The sequence below is a fragment of the Dromiciops gliroides genome, chromosome 6 (assembly GCF_019393635.1).
Source record: "Dromiciops gliroides isolate mDroGli1 chromosome 6, mDroGli1.pri, whole genome shotgun sequence".
NCBI classification, from domain to species: Eukaryota; Metazoa; Chordata; class Mammalia; order Microbiotheria; family Microbiotheriidae; genus Dromiciops; species Dromiciops gliroides.
In genome coordinates, this window is record NC_057866.1 from 195,773,373 (window position 1) to 195,794,810 (window position 21,438).

General features: G+C 37.6%; 1 protein-coding gene across 1 annotated transcript in view; it reads right to left on the reverse strand.

Annotated features, from left to right (window-relative positions):
• Positions 1-614: 614 nt before the first annotated feature.
• Positions 615-21,438, reverse strand: part of HPGD (15-hydroxyprostaglandin dehydrogenase) — a 48,152-nt gene continuing 27,328 nt past the window's right edge. Inside the window, exons 5-7 of the mRNA XM_043969476.1 lie at positions 8,640-8,716; positions 4,475-4,638; positions 615-3,725 (exon numbers count right to left, since the gene is read on the reverse strand). Coding sequence (XP_043825411.1) covers positions 3,587-3,725; positions 4,475-4,638; positions 8,640-8,716 — 380 coding nt within the window. The 3' untranslated portion in view covers positions 615-3,586. The remainder of the gene's footprint in view (positions 3,726-4,474; positions 4,639-8,639; positions 8,717-21,438) is intronic.

Sequence of the window (21,438 nt, forward strand, 5' to 3'; positions counted from 1 at the left end):
TTTCTCAGCCTCAGTTTCCTTATATGTAAAATAAGGGGTTAGGGTTGTAGACTTGACTTTTAAGGGACTTTCCAGATCTAGAATCTGTGACGTGCTCTAATGCTCTCCTTTTTCAAATTAATAAACTGAGGACCATAGAGTTTGTGATTTTCTCAAAATCACACACATAGGAAGGATCAGCTCTAGTTCTTACCCCTGGGCCAGAGATCTGGTCACCACCAAATACTGTCTTTCCCTGTTACACTCTATTTCTGGTTTTCTTTTTTTAGGTGCCATTAACTTATTCATTCAATATATTTGATAAACATTAACTTTACCTTTGTGTAAAGCCCAATGCTGCAAGATAGGAATGCAAAGACTCACCTGGTCTAGACGCTGTTCTAAAGGAATTTTCAAACAAAATGAGAGAGAAGCAAATGTGGCGGTAGGGACAAATTCACAAATAATGAGGATACTGAGTAGAGGAGGAAGTATAAAGGACATGTCCAGATGTCCTGGCAGTATGCCATGAGAAATTTGGAGAGATGGGGATGGAGGAAAGGAGAGCAAGTCAGGGGCGGTTTCCTTTTAATTTCTTATTTATGGGGAAAAAAATCTCTTGGAACCAGATATGGTACATTAAATACATTAAATTTTATTTAAAATTTACATCTTTGATCCCCTTCAGTTTTCAATATTCATTCAGCCACAAAGGAGAAATTCTAAATACGTAAGACAAATCAACATTTTCCATCTTCTCCCAGTCCAACCTAGACGGTCAGGTTAGTTACACAGAGAAAAAATAAGTTGCTTGTATCCTTTGTAACTAAGTGTCAATTATTGTGTGCCTTGGAAGCAGGAAGAGGATCTAAGGAAGAAAGTTCTGTATTCACAAAAGAAAAATAGAAACTGGGGAAGCACTTTCTCTCCACTGGAATAATCACTGGTGATATAAAAATAAGAGGTAACTATGTTTAGAATATACACACCAAGCTGGGATTTTTCCAACATAGGAAGTGATTTCTTTCCCCTACTCATAAGCTAATGTAGTATATCATATTGCAGAATTATGAACACTATTTACACAATTTTTTAAAAGGTGAACAGACTTTTTTAATATATACACTCACATTTTTATTTGGTGCTGCTCAGCTATTGCTTTTCAATGTCTGCTATGGATAGTTCTTGAAAAAGAATATTTCCATCACAGAATGTACTTGATGAGAGCTGCCAGGATGCAGGATAGGTCTACAAAATTACTGTACACACATTTCAAAGTATGACTTCATGTCGTAGAGAGAAAAGGAAAAAAGCCCCCCCCCCCAAAAAAAAAATACGGCTTATAGTAGTGACATTCAATGCATGGGTGCTCACTGTATGTTTGTGGAGAGTTCTATACCTGGATGTGACATAGCCTATTCCCAACTTATCTCCATCAAAGGGCAAGTGAATCTTCTTCCATTGGAGTCTGCCTTGTTGAGTCTAACTGTCCCAAAAGCTTCCTTAGTGAGCTCCAGGAAATAGCCAGCAGTGAGTCACACCTTGTTAATACCACAGAATTTTAGTCATTAACACATATTGGATCATATGTATGAAAACCCTCTCAACATCTATCTTCTCTCCTTTAAGAGATACATTAGGGGCGGCTAGGTGGCGCAGTGGATAGAGCACCGGCCCTGGAGTCTGGAGTACCTGAGTTCAAATCCGGCCTCAGACACTTAACACTTACTAGCTGTGTGACCCTGGGCAAGTCACTTAATCCCAATTGCCTCACTAAAAAAAAAAAAAAAAGAGAGAGAGAGAAATACATTAGTTACTTGTTGCTCAGCCCAGAGGACTTGACTCAAATTAGGAAGCCTATGATTCAGCAGGCAGAGTAGATTCACTGATCTCCAGGATGCAGTGACTAAGTTAAGAATCTTGAGCCTTCACCATTGAGTGGTTGCAGCACCTATTGGAGTACAGGTTACTTTAACTTGGTGCAGCAAAAATATTTTTGTACACCCCAGGTAAGGTAGCCAGATCTTCCATTTGCCACATATCCATAGAACTTACTGGCCCTAGAGTGTGTAATTATGCTAGTGGCAAAAGGGCAATATTTCATGGATATTTTTATTATTGTGTTTTGTGGCTTTTTGCCACAGCTATTGCCAAATCAGTTCCTGAGTAGTGAAAGAGATGGATTCTCATCCAATTTGAGAGTACTAAGTAATATTTTAGAGATTTGAATCCAATGATTTTAGTGAAAGCCTGGTGATTTTGAAATCCATGCAAATTGGCTAAAAGGAAAATTGAGTTTGAAATACACATTCCAGTTGCATTTTTTTTCATAAAATAGTATCTAAATTTTATTTGGGGGGGTGACTTTTCCTTTTCTTTCTTCATGACACTTCTAAAACTTGAATTACAAATACAACATATACTGCCCCTAAAGTCTAATATTAAAGTTTTTGAAGTTATAGTTCAGAATTCTGAATTCAGAGATAGCTGATTAAGTAGACCAATCAATCAGAAACAAAAAGCTGTGACTAAAAAATGGAAAGGCAAACACTGCCTTCTAAGACAGGAATCTGTACTGTGAAATCAATAGTCCCAAATTCTATTCTTAGTTAATGATTTTCTTCCCCTCTGTGGTAAGGATATCACCTGTAATTGATTCCTTCAATTCCTTCAAAGGAAGGCACGATAAATATGCTTAGTTAAAAATGTTAAGAATAGGGACAGCTAGGTGGCACAGTGGATAAAGCACCAGCCTGGGAATCAGGAGAACCTGAGTTCAAATCTGACCTCAGGCACTTGGCACTTACTTAGCTGTGTGACCCTGGGCAGGTCACTTAACTCTCATTGCCCAGTAAACAACAACAACAACAAAATGTTAAGAATGGGAGTTGCTCAGATCAAAGAATAGACAGTAAGTATTAAAGGTATTATTACTGAGCATTTGCCATGTCATATAGCTTAACTCATTTAAACCAGTGATGCACAGAAATACAATTATTTATAACATATTTCTATCAGCCTTGAAAGAATAATTCAAGTATTTAACAAAAATCAAACAAGACATGATGGTTCTGAAAAAATAATATCATTTGTGCACCAATGACTTAATTAGATTTTTTTGTTTGTTTGTTTGTTTTGTTTTGTTTTTTTTGCAGGGCAATGGGGGTTAAGTGACTTGCCCAGGGTCACACAGCTAGTAAGTATCAAGTGTCTGAGGCTGGATTTGAACTCAGGTACTCCTGAATTCAGGGCCGGTGCTTTATCCACTGTGCCACCTAGCCGCCCTACTTAATTAGATTTTTAAAATGCATATTAGTATTTCAACACCCTTCTGTATTCCTCATAGCTTAAGTTTCCATGTCCATTCTGTGTATCAGAATTATTATAACTATTAATCACGTTCTTAATAGACCACAAGGAAAAAATGTTAATAACACATTAACCTTTTCCCACTCAAACACAATTCTTCATTGTAGGTTTTCTCATGAAAAGACTTATGCTGTAAAATATCTTTAAAACAGATAGCTTCTATATTATGACTCAAGTCCAGAAATACATGAGTACATCCATGGTACTTCTATTCAGATGTTGTCAATTCATGAAATGTTTACTGAATTTTAGACTGATATGGAATTGCATCATAGTTTTGAAAGTGAATTCCCTGAGATGTTGTGATCTTCATAACTGCACCATTTAAAGTGTCATCTTCTATGATGGTTGTCAATCCTTTGGCAATGATTGATGGACTAAAAAATAGGAATAAGGCATATGAATTTTAAAAGTTAGGGATGACTGGTATTACATCTTTTCTTATTTTTTTAGTAATTTCTAAAGTATATATTTACCTCTAGCCTTTGGGACTTTAATATATAATAACAGAAGAGTAAGTTTATAATAAAGGTATTGTTATTCCCAATTACTCTTAGTTAAATCAGATTTCAGAAGACTTAGATAATAACTAGTAGTGAGGGAACATATTACACATTGGTTGCTTTGGGCCTTGATTATTCATATTTGCTATTGACTATCCTCAGATGAGTCTTTCCCCACCCTATTTCATATTCTCAACTTGATGCCCACCAGCGAGAAAATGTCAAATGTAAAAGCAAAAAAACCATATCTCTAGTGTATTACAACCTATTAATGATTCTATTAAGTCATTGGGTACTCCTGTTTCCTTATGTTAATGTGACATTCTGTTGTTTAGCCATGGTAGAAAGGAGAATGTAGGTTAAGAACCCATGAACTTTCACAAAGTTATATTTTAATATCAATATGCTAAGGACATTATCTTTTGATATGTGATTACCAGGTAAGATGCCATTTTGTAAGATAGCAGGCTTTTTTCTCTCATATAAAATTTTGATGTTCAAAAACCCCAATGTCATCTCTGGCTTCATAGTTATAGCAAAAGAAAGTCATTTGGGTCCTGAATTATCTGCTCACATGTATTATTAGATAACTTAGGAGAGAAAAGATTAATATGTCTACTTACTCTAATATTCCATAAAATTTCATCATATCTTTGATACTATCTTTGTATTCATAATATTGTCCCATGTTCTCTTCTTTATCAATGGACTCAAGGATTGGTGTGTTAACAAAACCTGGGCAAATGACATTTAATCTCACACCGGTATTCATATTGTGAGCTGCCATCTATAAAAGAAGAAAAAAGTGTTAATGTAAATGATTTCCAAAACTACTATAGCTTTGAATAGCATCTGTACACAATAATGTTTGCAAAATATAGCAAGAGACAACATAGTATCATACAGGGTGAGCTGGCTTCAGAGTTCAGATCCTGTCTTTTCTATATACTGGCTATTGGACCCTGGGGAAATTACTTAACTTCTCTGCAATGTTAATCATATGAAAGGTGCTGTGCAACCAAAATTATAAGGAAAGCAGGAAACTGGGAAAGAATGTTTGCAATAGGTATCTCCAATAAAAGCCTTCTTTTTTCAAATCTATAGATAACTGAGTCAAATTTATATAAAAATATGTCATTCCCCAATTGATAGTCAAAGCATATTGAACATGCAGTTTTCAGACCAAAAATAAAATAAAATAAAATAAAAATCAAAGTTATCTATGGTTATATGGAAAAAATGTTCAAAATCTCTATTTATCAGAAATTAAAACAACTCTGAGACCTCACACCTATAAGAGTGGTAAATATAACATAAAAGGAAAAGGTTGGATGCTGGAGGGGATAAGGGAAAACTTGGTTGCTAATCCATTGTTGGTGGAGTTGTGAATGGATTCAACCATTCTGGAGAACAATTTAGAACTTTGCCCAAAGAACTATCAAACTGTGCATATCCTTTGATCTAGCAATACCACTGCTAGGTTTGTATCCCGAAGACATCCCTAAAAAGAGAAAAAAGACCTATTTTTACAAAAATATAGCAACTCTTTTTCTAGTGGCTAAGAAGTGGAAAGCAAAAGAATGCCCATCACTTGGGGAATGGCTAAAAAGCTGTGGTAGATGAAGGTAGTGGAATATTATAGTGCTATAAGAAATAACAAGCAGGATGATTTCAGAAAGGCCTGGAAAGACTTGTATGAACTGATGTATAAGTGAACTGAGCAGAACCAAGAGAACATTGTGCACAGTGACAGAAATATTGTTCAATGAAGAACTGTGGATGAATTGACTATTATCAGCAATACAATCATTCAAGACAATCCCGAAGGACTAATGATGAAGCATACAATACACCTCCAAAGAAAGAACTGATATTCAATGAATACAGACTGAGTTATTCTATTTTTTACTCTTTCAAGTTTTTTTTTAATATGAAATGACTAACAAGGTGATGTTTTACATAATTGCACATGTATAACCTATATCTGATTGCTACCTCAGGGAGGGGGGAGGGGAAGGAGGGAAGGAGGGAGAGAATTTGGAGCTCAAAACTTTAAGTAAAAATGTTTATTACCAATGAAAAAAGAAAAAGAAAGAAAAAGAAAAGAAAGGTGCTGTACTAAGTGCCAAAGACACAAAGACAAAACAAAAGAGTTCCTGCCTTCAAGACCTTCAAAATCATATTCCAGCCTATCTTTCCGGACTGGTGACAGTACTCTAGCTCCAACCAGGCTGTCAAGCTAGTGCTACCTCTTTCAAAAAACCTTTCATAATTCCTCCCATGGTTAAGTGTTTTCTTCTTCATCATGTTATATTTATGTTGTGTATGTTTAATTAATTTGTGAAGCACTATCTCTTCCCAAACCCCCAGGCAGGAGGTAAGTTCTTTGATGGCAAGGGCTATCTCATTTTTGTATTTGTATCCCTAGAGGCCATATGGCACATAGTAGGTGTTTAATAAATGCATGCTAATTAACAAAAGTTTTAAAGTATGAGAAAAGGGCTCTGTTTGCCAATGGGAGAACTAGCCAAGAGTCCTCCAGATCCCCAAGAGGAGAACAGTAAGATAGTCTGCCATAGTTTTTATGCTCTTTCAACGAAAGTAATTCAAATAGCCCAAAGGTGGTTGCAATAACTAACAGGGTTTTAGGTTTCTCACCTGTATAATGAGAAGGTTGGATTAAGTCATGGAGTAATAACTTTTTTGTATGTCAAGGAATCTTCAGCAGTCTAGTGAAGCCTATGGACCCTTTCTCAGAAGGATTTTTAAAAATATATAAAATAAAGATGTAGACAGCCTCAGACACTTGACAACTTACTAGCTGTGTGACCCTGGGCAAGTCACTTAACCCCAATTGTCTCACCACAAAAAAAATAAAAAAATAAAGATGTAGAATTATATAGTCAACATTACATAGAATTAAAGTGAACCAATTATATTGAAATGGTTATCAAAATATTAAGAAAAACATGCTAAAAACTCTGGGATTAGATTTGTCTCTGACGTTTATCTTATGATCTTTTATTTCCCTGACTTTTTGGAGAGACATTTGGATATATTAGTTATATCTAGAAAAAAATGCTTAAATTTTGCTCTCCAATAAGGCTGACTTGACTTAGGTCACTAATCCCTTCTTGCTTACGAAGCCAGTCTTCTGTCTTATTAGAAGCTATACCTAACATAAGGGGTGAGGAAGGATGGTTCCATTTAGTGTTGATATAGATTAGTTTGTTGAGCTGAATAAAACAAAGTTCTCATGAGGCCCATTTTGTAGGGTTTGATTCCTGGCCCAGTTACAACTTTGTATAGCTTTGCATAGGGAAAAAAAAAAAAATCTGTTTTATGATAGCAGACTACACCCTTCATGGACCACTCATTGGTCATTGGGGGAAATGATAATGATTTGACTGAGTCATCCACACTAATAGTCATATTGGAAAAATTACTCAAATCACATGTCCTATTGATGGCCTGGCAGCAGCATTAACTCTTCATAGGAAGGGCAACATGGTAAATGCCCAAAGATAAAATGTCAGTGGCTTTTTTTTAAAACACCATAGTCTAATCCTGTTGTTTTAGGGGAGGGAATTGCACTCTGTAAAACCGTAGGTTTATAGAGTACTATTTCCAATCATTTGCAAAATATATTAATTGCACTAGCTTTGAGCTCTTCAGAAAAACATCATTGTTTTAAAGTTTCTGTGTCATAATGATTTTTTGTGTGTTTTTCCCCAGTTATTTAAGTTACAATAGAATTGATACCTATCAAAACAGATTATTTGGTTCAGATTTTTTTTAAAGGGAAGAAGGATTTTATTTTTAATTGTCAAAGGTCACCAATGTGAAACATTTTTTCCTCTTAAGAGTTCAGAATGAAGTCTCCAAGTCCTACTCTGTTACCTTATCTTGGAATGGAGAGATGACCCTAGTTCTTGAAAGCTTAGTCAGCAGAGCACAAGCTCTGTCAATATCTACCAAGATGGAAAAAAAAAAAAACTTGAAAAAATCCAGTGATGGACTAACCATATATTTGCCATCCAGAACTAATCTCACCATGTTTGGAGAAGATCATCACTGAATTGGCTGAAAGGGGATGAAATTTTTGGCCACAGCAACTGTCAAAGGTCATCTATTAAGTTAGAGAAATTTGTTAGCTGTGTTGAGTATTTGTACTGATGAAACTGCAGATCCTTGACATTCTTATGTCAAACAGAACATCACTTTTCTCTGTTCTCTCATGATCTGTGGAATATTGCATTTAGTAATGATATTATTAAGGATAGCTAGCCTTCCTTTAAAATTTGCAACATGCTTTTGATTATCTCATTTGCTTCTCCCAAAGCCTCCACTCACTACTAAACTTAAACCACCGTATACCGGTGAAGGTTTAGAAACAAAAGTGGATGCTATTACTACCTTGAATTTACAACAGATAAGAAAACACAGGCAGGAAGAGTAAAGGGATTTACTCAGGGTCATACAATTAGTAAGTGTCTGAGGCACAATTCACAATCAGGTCTTCCTAACTCCAAGGCCAGGATGTTATCTATTATGCCTCTTAGGTACCATTTTTCCCCAATGTAACTTTATTTAATTATTATAGATATCTAAAATTCAGAGAGACAGAGAGAAAGAGAGAGAGAGAGAGAGAGAGAGAGAGAGAGAGAGAGAGAGAGAGAGGGAGGGAGGAAGAAAGGGAGAGGAAGAGGGAAAGGGGGGAGGGAGAGACAAAGAAATGCTACATAAAAGGTATGTGGTGAGTTTGGGGGCAGCTATATATTTACTCACAGCAGCAGAACGTGTGAATCCAATTATTCCATGCTTGGAAGCACAGTATACTGGTTGGTGTGCAGCAGGCATAAGTCCTTTAAAAAAGAAAAGATGAGTGAGGAAAAATTAAATAAGCAAGGAAAACTTAAATAGACTAGGTTTCGCTAAACAACTATCAAATCCAACAAATTTGTGCTAGCTATAGCAAAAAGAGAATTTGGGGGGGTAAATATTTTAAATTAAAAAAAAAATCCACTTAGCCCCCAGGCAATTTTGATAAATTTACTAACTCCCCCCCCTCCAAATACCACATTCTACTGGCCAGGGTCTGGTGCAGCCTATAGGTCTAATTAAATTCCCAAGAGGCTTAGTGAAAGGTGAAGCTCAAGTTTGTTCACTGACAAAATGAGGATAATAATATTTGCCTGATCTATGGTGATGAGGAAAATCCTTAGTAAGCTATAAGGCTACTATATAAATGAATTGTTATTTTTCTCTGCCTCTAAGCTAGGCAAGTTGAAGATGATCTGTAAATAGAGTATAGTTCATGGAGGAAATTCCTATTTAAGAAACCCTGTGAATCATTTTATGAACTGTAATGATTGGAATGACGCCACCTGCTGGAGACTTACTGTAGAAAATCTCCGCCATGAGGTGAAAGTCTCTGAGGGCAAGACCATTCGTCTTTTCTTTGGCGTCAGGAAGTGACGTTTGCTTGTGGGAGGAAGAAGGGGGAGGCTGGCGCTCTGACTCTCTCTCCTTCGTGTGGACTCTGGCGGAGAGCAGAGCTAGTAATGTTCTCTCCCTTTAATAGATAGATGAATCAGGCCTTTCTCTCTCCTTTTACCAAATTCTTATTCTCCTTAATAAATGCTTAAAAGTCTAACTCTTGCTAAAGCTTATAATTTATTGGCGACCACTCATTGGATATTTTAGACAGCATAGCTAGAATTTTAGCCCTTACAGAACCAAAATCAAAGCATCAGTTTATTATTCTGCAAATCCTCCTCCCCATCCTCTTTTCAAGGAATGTTTGAGTGTTATTCCTGGAAAGTAGAGCCAAGAAAAGCTTCAGCACCACTGTCTCAAACAAAAGCCTAATTTGGATCTGGTTCTCATCAACAGCCATCATGTCTAGCAACCTGACCAACTCCAACCATTTTAACATCCAGTATGGTTTTTTCAAAGGATTTCTTCATAATGTAGTATGCATTATTTTCAAGCTTATTTCCCTGAAATACCTGCCAATTTGGTGGCTGATTAACTCTCACACTTGTGACTTTTCCTCCCTCTCTTTTTTTCAATTTCTATTATTTCTTCAAGTCAAATATGTATGTGTGTGTGTGTATATATATTTCTAGATGTTCCATCATCTTTCAGCAATATAGCTCTTTCCCCTAGCCCCTTTCTTAATCATGATTTCTCTGAACAGGGAACCAATGATCCATTGACTGATAAGTATGGTTATGATACTAAATGCCTGGCTAATAAAATGAAGTAATCTCCACTCAGCTAGTCAGTTTCAGAATACCACCAAATAAGTTGAGTGTGCCATGCCAAAATTTAGATATCAATATAGAATTTAACCACTCCCAAGATGCATGTCAAGTTTCAACTCAGAAAGCAGTTTTACTTGGGAGCTATATTTAAATCCTCAGAAGAATAATTCATAGGTAAGACAATGTCCACTCTGAAAATCAAAGAACCATAACATTTTAGTACTCTTTTTGTTTGAATTCATTTTTAAGTTGGAAAAATACACGTAAATGCATTATGTCAGTATTCTTCAACAGTTAAGTTTTTTAATACATTATTACCCATAATATTCTATACATCCATTGAAACTTTACTTACAATAAAGACAGAGAAAAGGGAAGCCCTATTTTGGGTGCAGTCAGGAGCCTCCTAACTTCCTCTAGGCTCTCCCCCATTGCCCTTTCCCTTTCACCAGCTCTGTCCATTACCAGTAGCAGGAAGCTAAGGGCAGTCAGTCCCCTTAGGGAGACTATGACCAACCCCCCATAGCTGGAATGCTTTTCCACCTCATCTCTTCCTCCTAGCCTCTCTGGCTTCCTTCAAGTCTCAGCTAATGTCCCGCTTTCTTCAAGAAGCCTTTCGCAGTACTCCTTAATCTTAGTGCTTTTCCTCTGAGATTCCCTCCAAGTTACCCTATATTCATCTTGTTTAGACACAGCCATTTGCATGTTGTCTTCCCTATTAGATTGTCAAGTTGTTGAGGACAGGGACTGCTTTTGCTTTCTTTGTGTCCTGTGATTTCCACTGTGCCCAGCACAAAGTAAGAACTTCAAATGCTTTCTGATGTAAGTAAACACCCAATAGTGTATGTAATATTACATTTCTATAATCCCCTGCCTTTCTTCTGAGAGAAGTGTCTTAGTTTTATCATCTGGTCCCTGGGTTCAAGATTCAACAGCTATTTATTATACCTTCAATGGAGCAGAAAAATGCGATAGGAGTTTGAGGCTTATAGGATTTTAGAATTAGTAGGTTTCTTAGAGATCAGATTAAGAAATGGAAGATTTTAAGTTGTCTCAATAAAATAGTTTTAAAACATCTTTCCAAGACTGTATGTATGATCTCTAGAAGCCAGATCTAGAAACTTCAGCTAGCCTCTTTGATATGATGGTAACAAAACCCCAAACTGATTCACTATTATCTCAAGATCAAAGATCAAAAATTCCCCTCTCCCAATTTTCTGCTTTCCTTCTGATCCTGGTGACATTTGTTTTATTTGTACAAAACCTTTTTAAATCAATGTAATTGAAATGATCCATTTTATACCCAGGTTTTGGAGCTCCAACACCACTTCTCTGTCCAGTGAGTTACATATTTATTCAGTGCTTCTCCAGAATAAGAAAACATAGGGCCTTCTATTTAATCCAGTGGCTTTATCCACCTTCTCTGTGGTAATCTTTTCAGGTCTGGGAACTGCCATTACCCCAGGAAATGCAGAGACGAATTTACACAGAGATAAACTAGTTGACACAGCCACAAAATATACAATAAATCAGACTGTTTTCCCAGCTGAAAAAGAAAGAAATCTATAGACTGGCAAAAATGTCTTTCAAAGGGCAATTTGGAATTAATTTATACTGTCATAAAGCTGCACTTCTGAATTTACCTCACTCAATATTTAAGTATGTCGTGAATGAAAAAAAGTATTTCAAAGACAAGTTTTATTGGCTCTTTCTCAGGAGGCTAGAGACAATCTCATTTCTTCATGTGATAAAATTCTGAAGGCATTCCAGGTTCTTCAGGAACTGTTTTAAACTGCTGGAGGATTTTATTTATTCTAAATATGATGAGGTATGAGTAGACAGAAGGACAGAGCTGGAAGGGACCTCGAAGGTCATTTTGTCCAACGAAGAGAACTAAGGCCCAGAATGGTGTTGACTGTGTGATCTTGGGGAAGTCACTGTTGAATTGTTACCTTTGAGCTTCCTTCCAGCTCTGAAACTGATCCTACTCAAGCTGCTACTACCTGGCAGAGTCAGGAATCACCCTCATCTCTTGACTTTGGGTTCATGGCTCCTTCCATCGTGCCACAGTTTTAATTCATCTCTTTAACAAGATGAAGGATTCATGGCGAAATGTGGGGTTTTAGTGGATTGTATGAGGCAACTGTAATAGAGCAGCCAAAGAAAGTTAATGTGATCTGGACCTGTGCTAAGAGGAGTCCAGCTGCTGAGATCATTTTCATGAGTGTATGGTCAGACCATAGCTAGGCTATTATGTTCAGTTCTGGGAGCCACAGTTTAGGAAGGACATTGTCTCCCTCTGGACACTCCTCAGATTGTCAATGAGCATGGGCTCTGATGTAGAGATGGAGTTACCCTGCCTGGCCTCAAAGAACAGAAACAATAGCAATGGGCAAAAGCTGTAAAGAAGCAAGATGAGGACTAATTGTAGGTAATATTTCTGAATAATTAAAATTAGCCCAAAGTGGAATGTGCTGCTTTGGAAAATACTGGTTTCCCTTACATCTGCGATCTTCTGAGAGAGGTTGGACAACTGTTTGTCAAGTAATCAGCAAAGGACTACTGTTGTAAAGCACCGTGGGGAAATTTTCAACAACTGTCAAATTAAAAAAAAAAAAAAAAGCTAATCATCTATACTTAAAAGATGTTAGCTCAAAAGATGTTTTATGTAAAGAGGTAAAAATATAAAGTTATTTTTTAGTGTTTTCTGAACCTGATTCAGGAGTTCTTTTTAAAATTTTTTCTTTTTTCTTTTCTTTTTATGTTGGTGAGGCAATTGGGGTTAAGTGACTTGCCCAGGGTCACACAGCTAGTACATGTTAAGTGTCTGAGGCCAGATTTGAATTCCAGTCCTCCTGACTCCAGGGCTGGTGCTCTATCCACTGTGCCACCTAGCTGCCCCTAATTCAAGAGTTCTTAACTTGGGATCTATGAATTAAAAAAAAATTTTGATTACTATATTTCATTATACCTGGATAGGTAGGGAGCAGTAGTTGGAATAGGGGGCAGGAGAAAGGGTGTTCCAGGTACAAAGGGACAGCCAGAGAAAGTGCCCAGAGCTGAGAGGTGGAGGATCTTGTTTGTGGGACAGCCAAGAGGAGGTGAATATTTCACTTCAACAAATACTTGTTGATTGATTTTGTTTTTCTCCCTCTATTTTTTATTAAATAAAAAAGTCCTGAATTTATAGTCCTAACTGATAACAAGCCTTACTGACTCTTTTTGGCCTTTGAACATTTGATGAAAAGTTGAAAGGGGACACATGGGAAATTCAGTACCATTAGGCTCAGTAACACAGGCTAGCATCTAGCACAGTTCTTTGAGAACATGAACCCACAATGCTTCTTGATATGATTTAAACTTCAAAGTTTTTTACTTCTTCTATGCAAATAAAAAGGCTGCTAATAATGTTAAGGACATTGCCGTTTTCTAAAATAGAATATGCCCTTTAATTAGGAATATCCTTTGGGGCTTTTTTCCCCATCCCTTTTTGGTAAAGCTTTTCATTTTCAGTAGTAAGCTAAGATAATCTCCCCATTTTTACAGGAATTAACAAAATTGCAGGGGTTTTAGAAAATCCAAATTCATTTCTGAGATGAACTTACAGGTCTGGTCCTGTAATCTTTACATAGGCAAAACTCCCAGTAAAATCTAGATGGGGAGATTTGGCCGTTAAACCAACACAGTTCAGTGTAACAACAGCAGCATTATTCTAAGTGTTTTGAGTTTTGAGGTTTTTTTTTTCCTTCTTAACAAGATTAAAATCTGTTAAAGGAGCAGTTTAGTGAGGCCCTTCAGTAAAATGCTATTCTGAAGTCCCAAGAGGTTATGACTATAGGTCGTCAAAGGGCATGCCAGCAGGAACACAGCTTTTGTAGGTCTTACAAGACTAGAAAGATTTCAAGTGGGCCCAGGGTCTTACAGTCTACCTGAGGAGTCAGCCAAAGCATGTTGCAGGAGACTCTTGACTAAAAGTTGGTGAAGATATGATAGCCACAGAAGTTAATGAACTGCTTGTTAAGGCATGCTGGGGGTGGCAACCTACTACCTTAGTAAAGGCACTGCCAAATCAATGAAATGGCCAGAGTCTTTTGATGTTGTAAAAAACTGTTGTTAAAAAAAAAATAGGTAATCATCAATACTCAAAGGATTCTGACTCAAAAGATGTTTTATGTAAAAAGATAAAAATGAAAACTTAATTCTTTGTGTTTCTTGACCTTAATTCAGGGGTTCTTAATGCTGGAGTCCACAAACTTGTTTGTTTTTTCTTAAATAACTATATTTCTGTATACCTGCACAGTGAGGGGGTTAGAGTCGAGTTTAAATCCTGCTTCAAACAGAAGCAATGCATCCAAAATTAGAAGGAAGGCAGAAAGCTGGGAAACAATTTATATAGCCAGTATTTCTGATAAAGGCCTCATTTCTTAAATATATGGGGAATGAAATCAAATTTATAGGAATCCAAGTCATTCCCCAATTGAGAAATGGTCAAAGGATATGAAGAGGTGGTTTTCTGATGAAGAAATCAAAATTATCTATTGCCATATGAAAAAATGCTCTAAATCACTATTGATTAGAGAGATGAAAATTAAAACAACTCTGAGGTACCACCTGACACCTACCAGATTGGCTAATGAGACAAAAAGGGAAAATAATAAATGTTGGAGAATCTATGGAAAAATTGGAACCCTAAGGCATTGTTGGTGGAGCTGTGTGTGAACTGATCCAACCATTCTGGAGAGCAATTAGGAACTATGCCCAAAGGGCTATAAAACTGTTCATGCCTTTTGACTCAGTAATACCACTCTTAGGTCTTTTTACCAAATAGATCATAAAAAAGAGAAAAAGGACCCATATGTACAAAAATTTCTATAGCTGTTATTTTTGTGGTGGCAAGGAATTGGAAATTGAGGGGTTACTCATCAATTGGGGAATGGCTGAACAAATTGTGGTATATAAATGTAATGGAATTCTATTGTGCTGTAAGAAACAATGAGCAGGAGAATTTCAGAGAAATTTGGAAGGACTTGCATGAAATGATGATGAGTGAGATGAGCAGAACCAGGAGAACATTGTACACAGTATCAACAACATTGAGTGTTGATCAACTGTGATAGACTTGACTCTTCTCAGCAATACAATGGTGCAAGATAGTTCCAAAGGACTCATGATGGAAAATGCTCTCCAAATCCAGAAAAAAAAGAACTGTTGAATCTAGATGCAGATTGAACCATACTATTTCTACTTTTTTTTGCTTTTCTTTTTTGAGGCTTTTCCCTTTTGCTCCGATTATTCTTTCACAACATGACTAATGCAGAAATATGTTTAATGTGATTGTACATATATAACCTATATCAGTTTGCTTGCTGGGAGGGGCGGAGAAAAATTTGAAACTAGAAATCTTATAAAAACAAATATTGAAAACTATTACTACATGTAACTAGAAAATAATAGAAAATAATAAAATACTTTTGTGATTAAAAAAAAAAAATACTGCTTCAGACACTTATGTCTTGTATGTGCTGTTCTCCATGCATGGAAAGCAGCACCCCTTTCTCCTTCCATATTCACAGAATCAGGAGAGGTCTCAAGGAGGACCTTCCTTTCAACCTCATCTCATGTGCTACCTCCTCCATGAGGCCTGGTCTGACCCCACTGTCCCACCCTTGGCTGCTAGTGCCTTCCCTCACTGAAATTACTTTAAATATGTAGTGTATTTAAGGCAACATTACCTGGCTTTTGTCTGTATCCCTAACACTTCCTGGAATATGACAGTTGCCTAATAAATACATCTTCAATTAAATAGTATAGGAATTACTCCTATGAATGTTAAGCACTTAGTATGTAGGGGACATTACAGAAGTGGGATGAATTGGATTCATCTTTCTCAAACAATTGTCCTTTGTACCTTTCTATCAATACCAAACAATGGGTAATGTGCCTCTTTCCCTCCCTGTGGTGCAGAAGATACCATAAGGGGGAGTCATCCCCATGTCACCCAATCCAGTTCTTTCTTCATGATAACAGACATGCAGAGGGATTGCAAGTTTGCAAAGCATTTTATATACTTTATATAGAGACCTCATTTGAGTCTCACAGCAACCCAGTGGAGCTGGAACTACAAATGTTATCCTCATTTTGTTTATGAGAAATCCTTAGGCTGTAACCCATTAAGTAGAATGCTCATATCAAGCTTAGTGGCAAAGAGATCGGGGCCTGGCATTAGGTAGACTTGAGTCCAAACCCAGTCTCAAACACTCTCTGACTGTATGACCCTGGGCTTTTAACCTCTGTCTGGCACTTAACCTTTGTCTGCCTCAGTTTCTTCAACTGTAAAATGATGATAATAATGGCACCTGTCTTCCACGATTGTGATGAGACTCAAATAAGATATTATTTGTAAAGCACCTAGCACTGTGCTGAGAACACAGTAGGTGCCTAATAAGTACTTATTTCCTCTCTTCCTCCCTCCTTCCTTTCCTTTCCTTTCTTTCTTTCTTCCTCCCTCTCTCCCTCCCTTCCTCCTTCTTTACCTTTCCTTCCTTCCTCACTTCTTCCCTCTCTCCCTTCCTCCTCCCTCTCTCCCTTCATTCCTTAACACACAGCTTAATCAGTGTCACAGGTGAGATGTGAGCCTGTCTTATTGACTCCATGTTCAGGATTCTATGCTCTTACTCCACCCTGTTTCCATCAGAGAATCAAAAACTAAATGGCCAAGAGAATGAATGTTCATATCATTTATTTTTGACAAGAAGTCTGTGTGGAAGAGTTTTTGTGTTTGGCAAATTATCAGTATGATTTCCAGGTTTGCAGACCTGAGCACACCCTTCCCTCTGCATGCTGAGTAACCAACCACTCAACCCCTATAGCTACTCCCCTGTTGGTTAAGCTCTTTAATTGCATTTGGTAGTACTCTCTCTACGTCACTGACCATTACTCATTAATCTTCCAGCCCAACCCAGCTGTCTCAACCAAGCTTTTAACTGGAACACTAAAGGACTCTGCTATGTACAAGGAATAATTAAGATAGACTCTGGCAGAGCTGAAGACAGCCACGGGTATTCCGTGACAATCAAATCAAAAGGAAAAAAAAATGAGAGTAAATGAAAAGATTTCTAAAAATCTCCAAAGGGCTCTTTTGAGTTCATGTCAGCAAGAACACCCTAGCAGAGGGAGATAAGGCTGCTACTATCTACAAATTGTAATTTATAGGGCTCATCAAGGTCCTGTGACTCTGTATTATAAAAAGTCTATAACCGAGGCAGCTAGGTGGCGCAGTGGATAGAGCACCGGCCCTGGAGTCAGGAGAACCTTAGTTCAAATTCGGCCTCAAACACTTAACACTTGCTAGCTGTGTGACCCTGGGCAAGTCACTTGACCCCAATTGCCTCACTTAAAAAAAAAGTCTATGACCTTTCCTTTTATGGCATGTTCTTTTTCTTCTTAATAGTCTGAAATCACAGTCATCAAAACCATTGCTTTGCTTTATGGGGATGGGAGGGGTGAGGGAGGAGCAGAGGAATGTATACAGAAAGCTATTGCTAAAATTCATATAAGGGAGAGGGTCTAGGCAAGGACAGGTTTGGGGAGAGAGAGTGTGTGAGAGCTACCTAGCTTTCTCCTGTTATTTCATTCTCCTGGATTTGTCCATTAGATTTGTCCATAAGATAGAGGACTGCTAAATTTCACTGGAGTGTGCCAAGGATGTTGTTTAACCAGAGGAGGAAGGATCATGGGGTGCTAAGTACCAAGAGCCCCGTAGGAGCCGTGGGCCTGCAAGGGACAGAATGAAAGTATCAGGTGAGGTGGAATTGAGGTCCCCAAAAGGCAATGGGCCCCAAAAGAGAAACAGAAGATTACTAACCTGGCCCACTTTTCAGTTTAACTGTGGCCCATCTTGTGAGTCATAATTGATATCTAATCAAGAAGCAATTTTTTAAAAAAAGCTCCTCAAAAGAAAACAACACAATTTTGAAGTGAATGTCGAATTTCAAATGTTATGCATTATTTGTGAAAGCTCCTTCCACACATGCTTTTGTGTGTGTGTGTGTGAGGCAATTGGGGTTAAGTGACTTGCCCAGGGTCACATAGCTAGTAAGTGTTAAGTGTCTGTCGGATTTGAACTCGGGTCCTCCTGACTCCAGGGCCGGTGCTCTATCCACTGCGCCACCCGGCTGCACATGCTTTTAAGAGACTGAATCTTTGGCATGGAAGAAGAGTACTTTATAATTCAAGAGTTATCCTGTGACACATACTGCTTGTATGGCTCTGCGGGTCATCAGCTCTCTCAGGACTCAAGGCAATTGTCTTAACATGATAATCTGTAGAACTCTGCTGATCTACATTGTGAGAGGAAACTCATTGTGGGTTCTTTAGGCTGAACAAATCACAGGGCCAGTTTAAAAAAAAAAAGTATAGGGGCAGCTAGGTGGCATAGTAGATAGAGCCCTGGCCTTGGAGTCATGAGGACCTGAGTTCAAATCTGACCTCAGACACTTGACACTTACTAGCTCTGTGACCCTGGGCAAGTCACTTAACCCTGATTGCCTCACACACATACCCATAAAGTATACATAAACTTATATTTATTATTGTCATTATTCATTTAATTATTATTATATTGATTATTATTGTATTGATATTGGTAGAGGAAAGATATAGATTGGTAAGGGAGAAAAATGCTTTATTATTTGGGGGTTGTAATAAACATGTGCAGAAAGGAGCATTGACTTAGAGGTAGATGAACACTTAGAGAGATCATTTAGTCTGACCTTCTCATTTTGCGGGGGAGATACTGGAGCCTAGAGATGAAGTGATTTGTCCAAGGTTATATATCCATCTAGTAGTGGGAGAGACAGGATTTTAACCCACATCTTCTGTTTTGTTTTTTGTTTGTTTTGTTTTTTTGCGGGGCAGTGGGGGTTAAGTGACTTGCCCAGGGTCACACATCTAGTAAGTGTCAAGTGTCTGAGGCCGGATTTGAACTCAGGTACTCCTGAATCCAGGGCTGGTGCTTTATCCACTGCGCCACCTAGCCGCCCCCTAACCCACATCTTCTGACTCTCAATCCTATGTGTAAAAACATAAGCATGCACATAGACCCACATAACTAAACTGGTGTGTATCTAAGCAGGATCTTCTTTACTAAAGTCATTCTGATTATTTTCCCACTGTACTGTGTGTATACATACACAAGCACACCTAAATACATATAAAGATATAGGTAAACATATATATGATGGGGCAGCTGGGTGGTACAGTGGCTAAAGTGCTGGGCCTGGAGTCAGAAAGACTCATCTTTCTGAGTTCAAATTTGTTCTCAGACTCTTACTAGCTGTGTGACCCTGGGCAAGTAACTTAACCATGTTTGCCTCAGTTTCTTCATAAGTAAGATGAATTGAAAAAAGAAATGGTAAAACACTCCAGTATCTTTGTCAAGAAAACCCCAAATGGGATCATTAAGGGTTGGACACAACTGAAATTACTAAACAACAAAACATATATGGATATAGGTAGGTGGATATGTAAGTAGATAGATAGATAGATAGATAGATAGATATGTCATAGGTAAGTAGATATAGATAGGTAGGTAGATAGATGATAAATAAACATATGTGTATGTATTTAAGTAGTATCTTCAATAAATTATGCACCACTGTGGTTTGATGTTGGCTCAGAGTTTATAAATTCTCAAGGATAGTGAAATATATGATCTGGCCATGCCTGGTCATCTGGGGACCAGCTTGGCCAAATATGGGTGAGGAAATCATCAATACCAAAAAGTTAGGGAATGTGAGATAGGTGATTGGTTTTGGTCACAGCAACTAATGAAGGCTAATTTGCTAAAGTGTTGGTACCTATATTGCTCAAGGGAGTACTTACCTTGATGAAATCTGGGATAACTGTAGTAACTGTAATATATATTATATGGATATGTATATGTACACACATATGCATATATATGTATCTTTGTAAGTATGCATATATAATATCTATATATCTGTGAAATAATCTTTTATATGCTAACAATACTATATATTATTAATGCCATATTATCATGTTATCCCATATATTAAATGTGATATTATGCTTTATAACCCTATATACCTTCATGTGTATATACATACACATGTATGTACACATCACACAGCTCTGTGATTGGTTTTTGGGGGGGTGGGGCAATGCGGGTTAAGTGACTTGCCCAGGGTCACATGGCTAGTGTCAAGTGTCTGAGACCAGATTTGAACTCGGATCCTCCTGAATCCAAGGCCGGTGCTTTATCCACTGCACCACCTAGCTGCCCCTATGATTAAATCTTAAGAAAGAACTGCAGGGGGCAGCTAGGTGGCGCAGTGGATAAAGCACCGGCCCTGGATTCAGGAGTTCTTGAGTTCAAATCCGGCCTCAGACACTTGACACTTACTAGCTGTGTGACCCTGGGCAAGTCACTTAACCCTATTGCCCCGTTTAAAAACAAAAAAAAACAACAAACAAACAAAAAAAAGAAAGAACTGCAAATATTCTTAACTTCCACATTGTTATATGTAAGTGCCTATCCTGATATTTGACTGTAGGCAAAAACAATCAAATGTTTCCTGTGCTTCAGCACAGTTATATAATACAGGGCTAGTTGTCACCTAAATATTTCACTGGAGCTTTGTCAAAAGATACCTTACCTTTGGGAATAAGTCCCACAAAGCCCTGTGCCCAAATTTCTTTGTATTATTAAATATGCACCTGGAATCCATTTTCATTGACTTCCAGATGGAGATATCAGCAGGCAGTGTAATAGACCAGAACACATTTCTGATTAATTGAAACTTTTAACATCAAAGCTGAAAGAGACCTTGGAGACTATCTGGACCAGTGGTTCTGAAACTGTTTCTTCCTTACAGCACAATGTTTTTTGGTTGGATGAGTTGCAAACATTGACTATTTATTTAAGTTGTCAATGCCTGTGGAGATTCAGGAGATTTTCAATGCACTCTCTCCCATTGTGAAGGGTAGGCATTTTGTGGAGGTCCCTGTAGGATTCAGAGTCTGATGTGTTTTAAGATTAGGGTTATGTGTAGGAGGCAAGAGTTGCTGATTTTCACAAGTACTGTTCTTTCCATACTATGTATACTGGGTAAAATTTTTATTAATTGAAAAATCATATATAATTTTTAAAGCTGCAATAACATATGCAAATTTCCCAGCACACCTTTTTGAAATTTGTGGCATATTAGTGCACTGTGGCATAGCCTTTGAGAGCATCTGACTTGGGTTTAATTAACCCCTTGTTTTGTAGACAAGAAAATTGAGTCCTATAGGGGTTA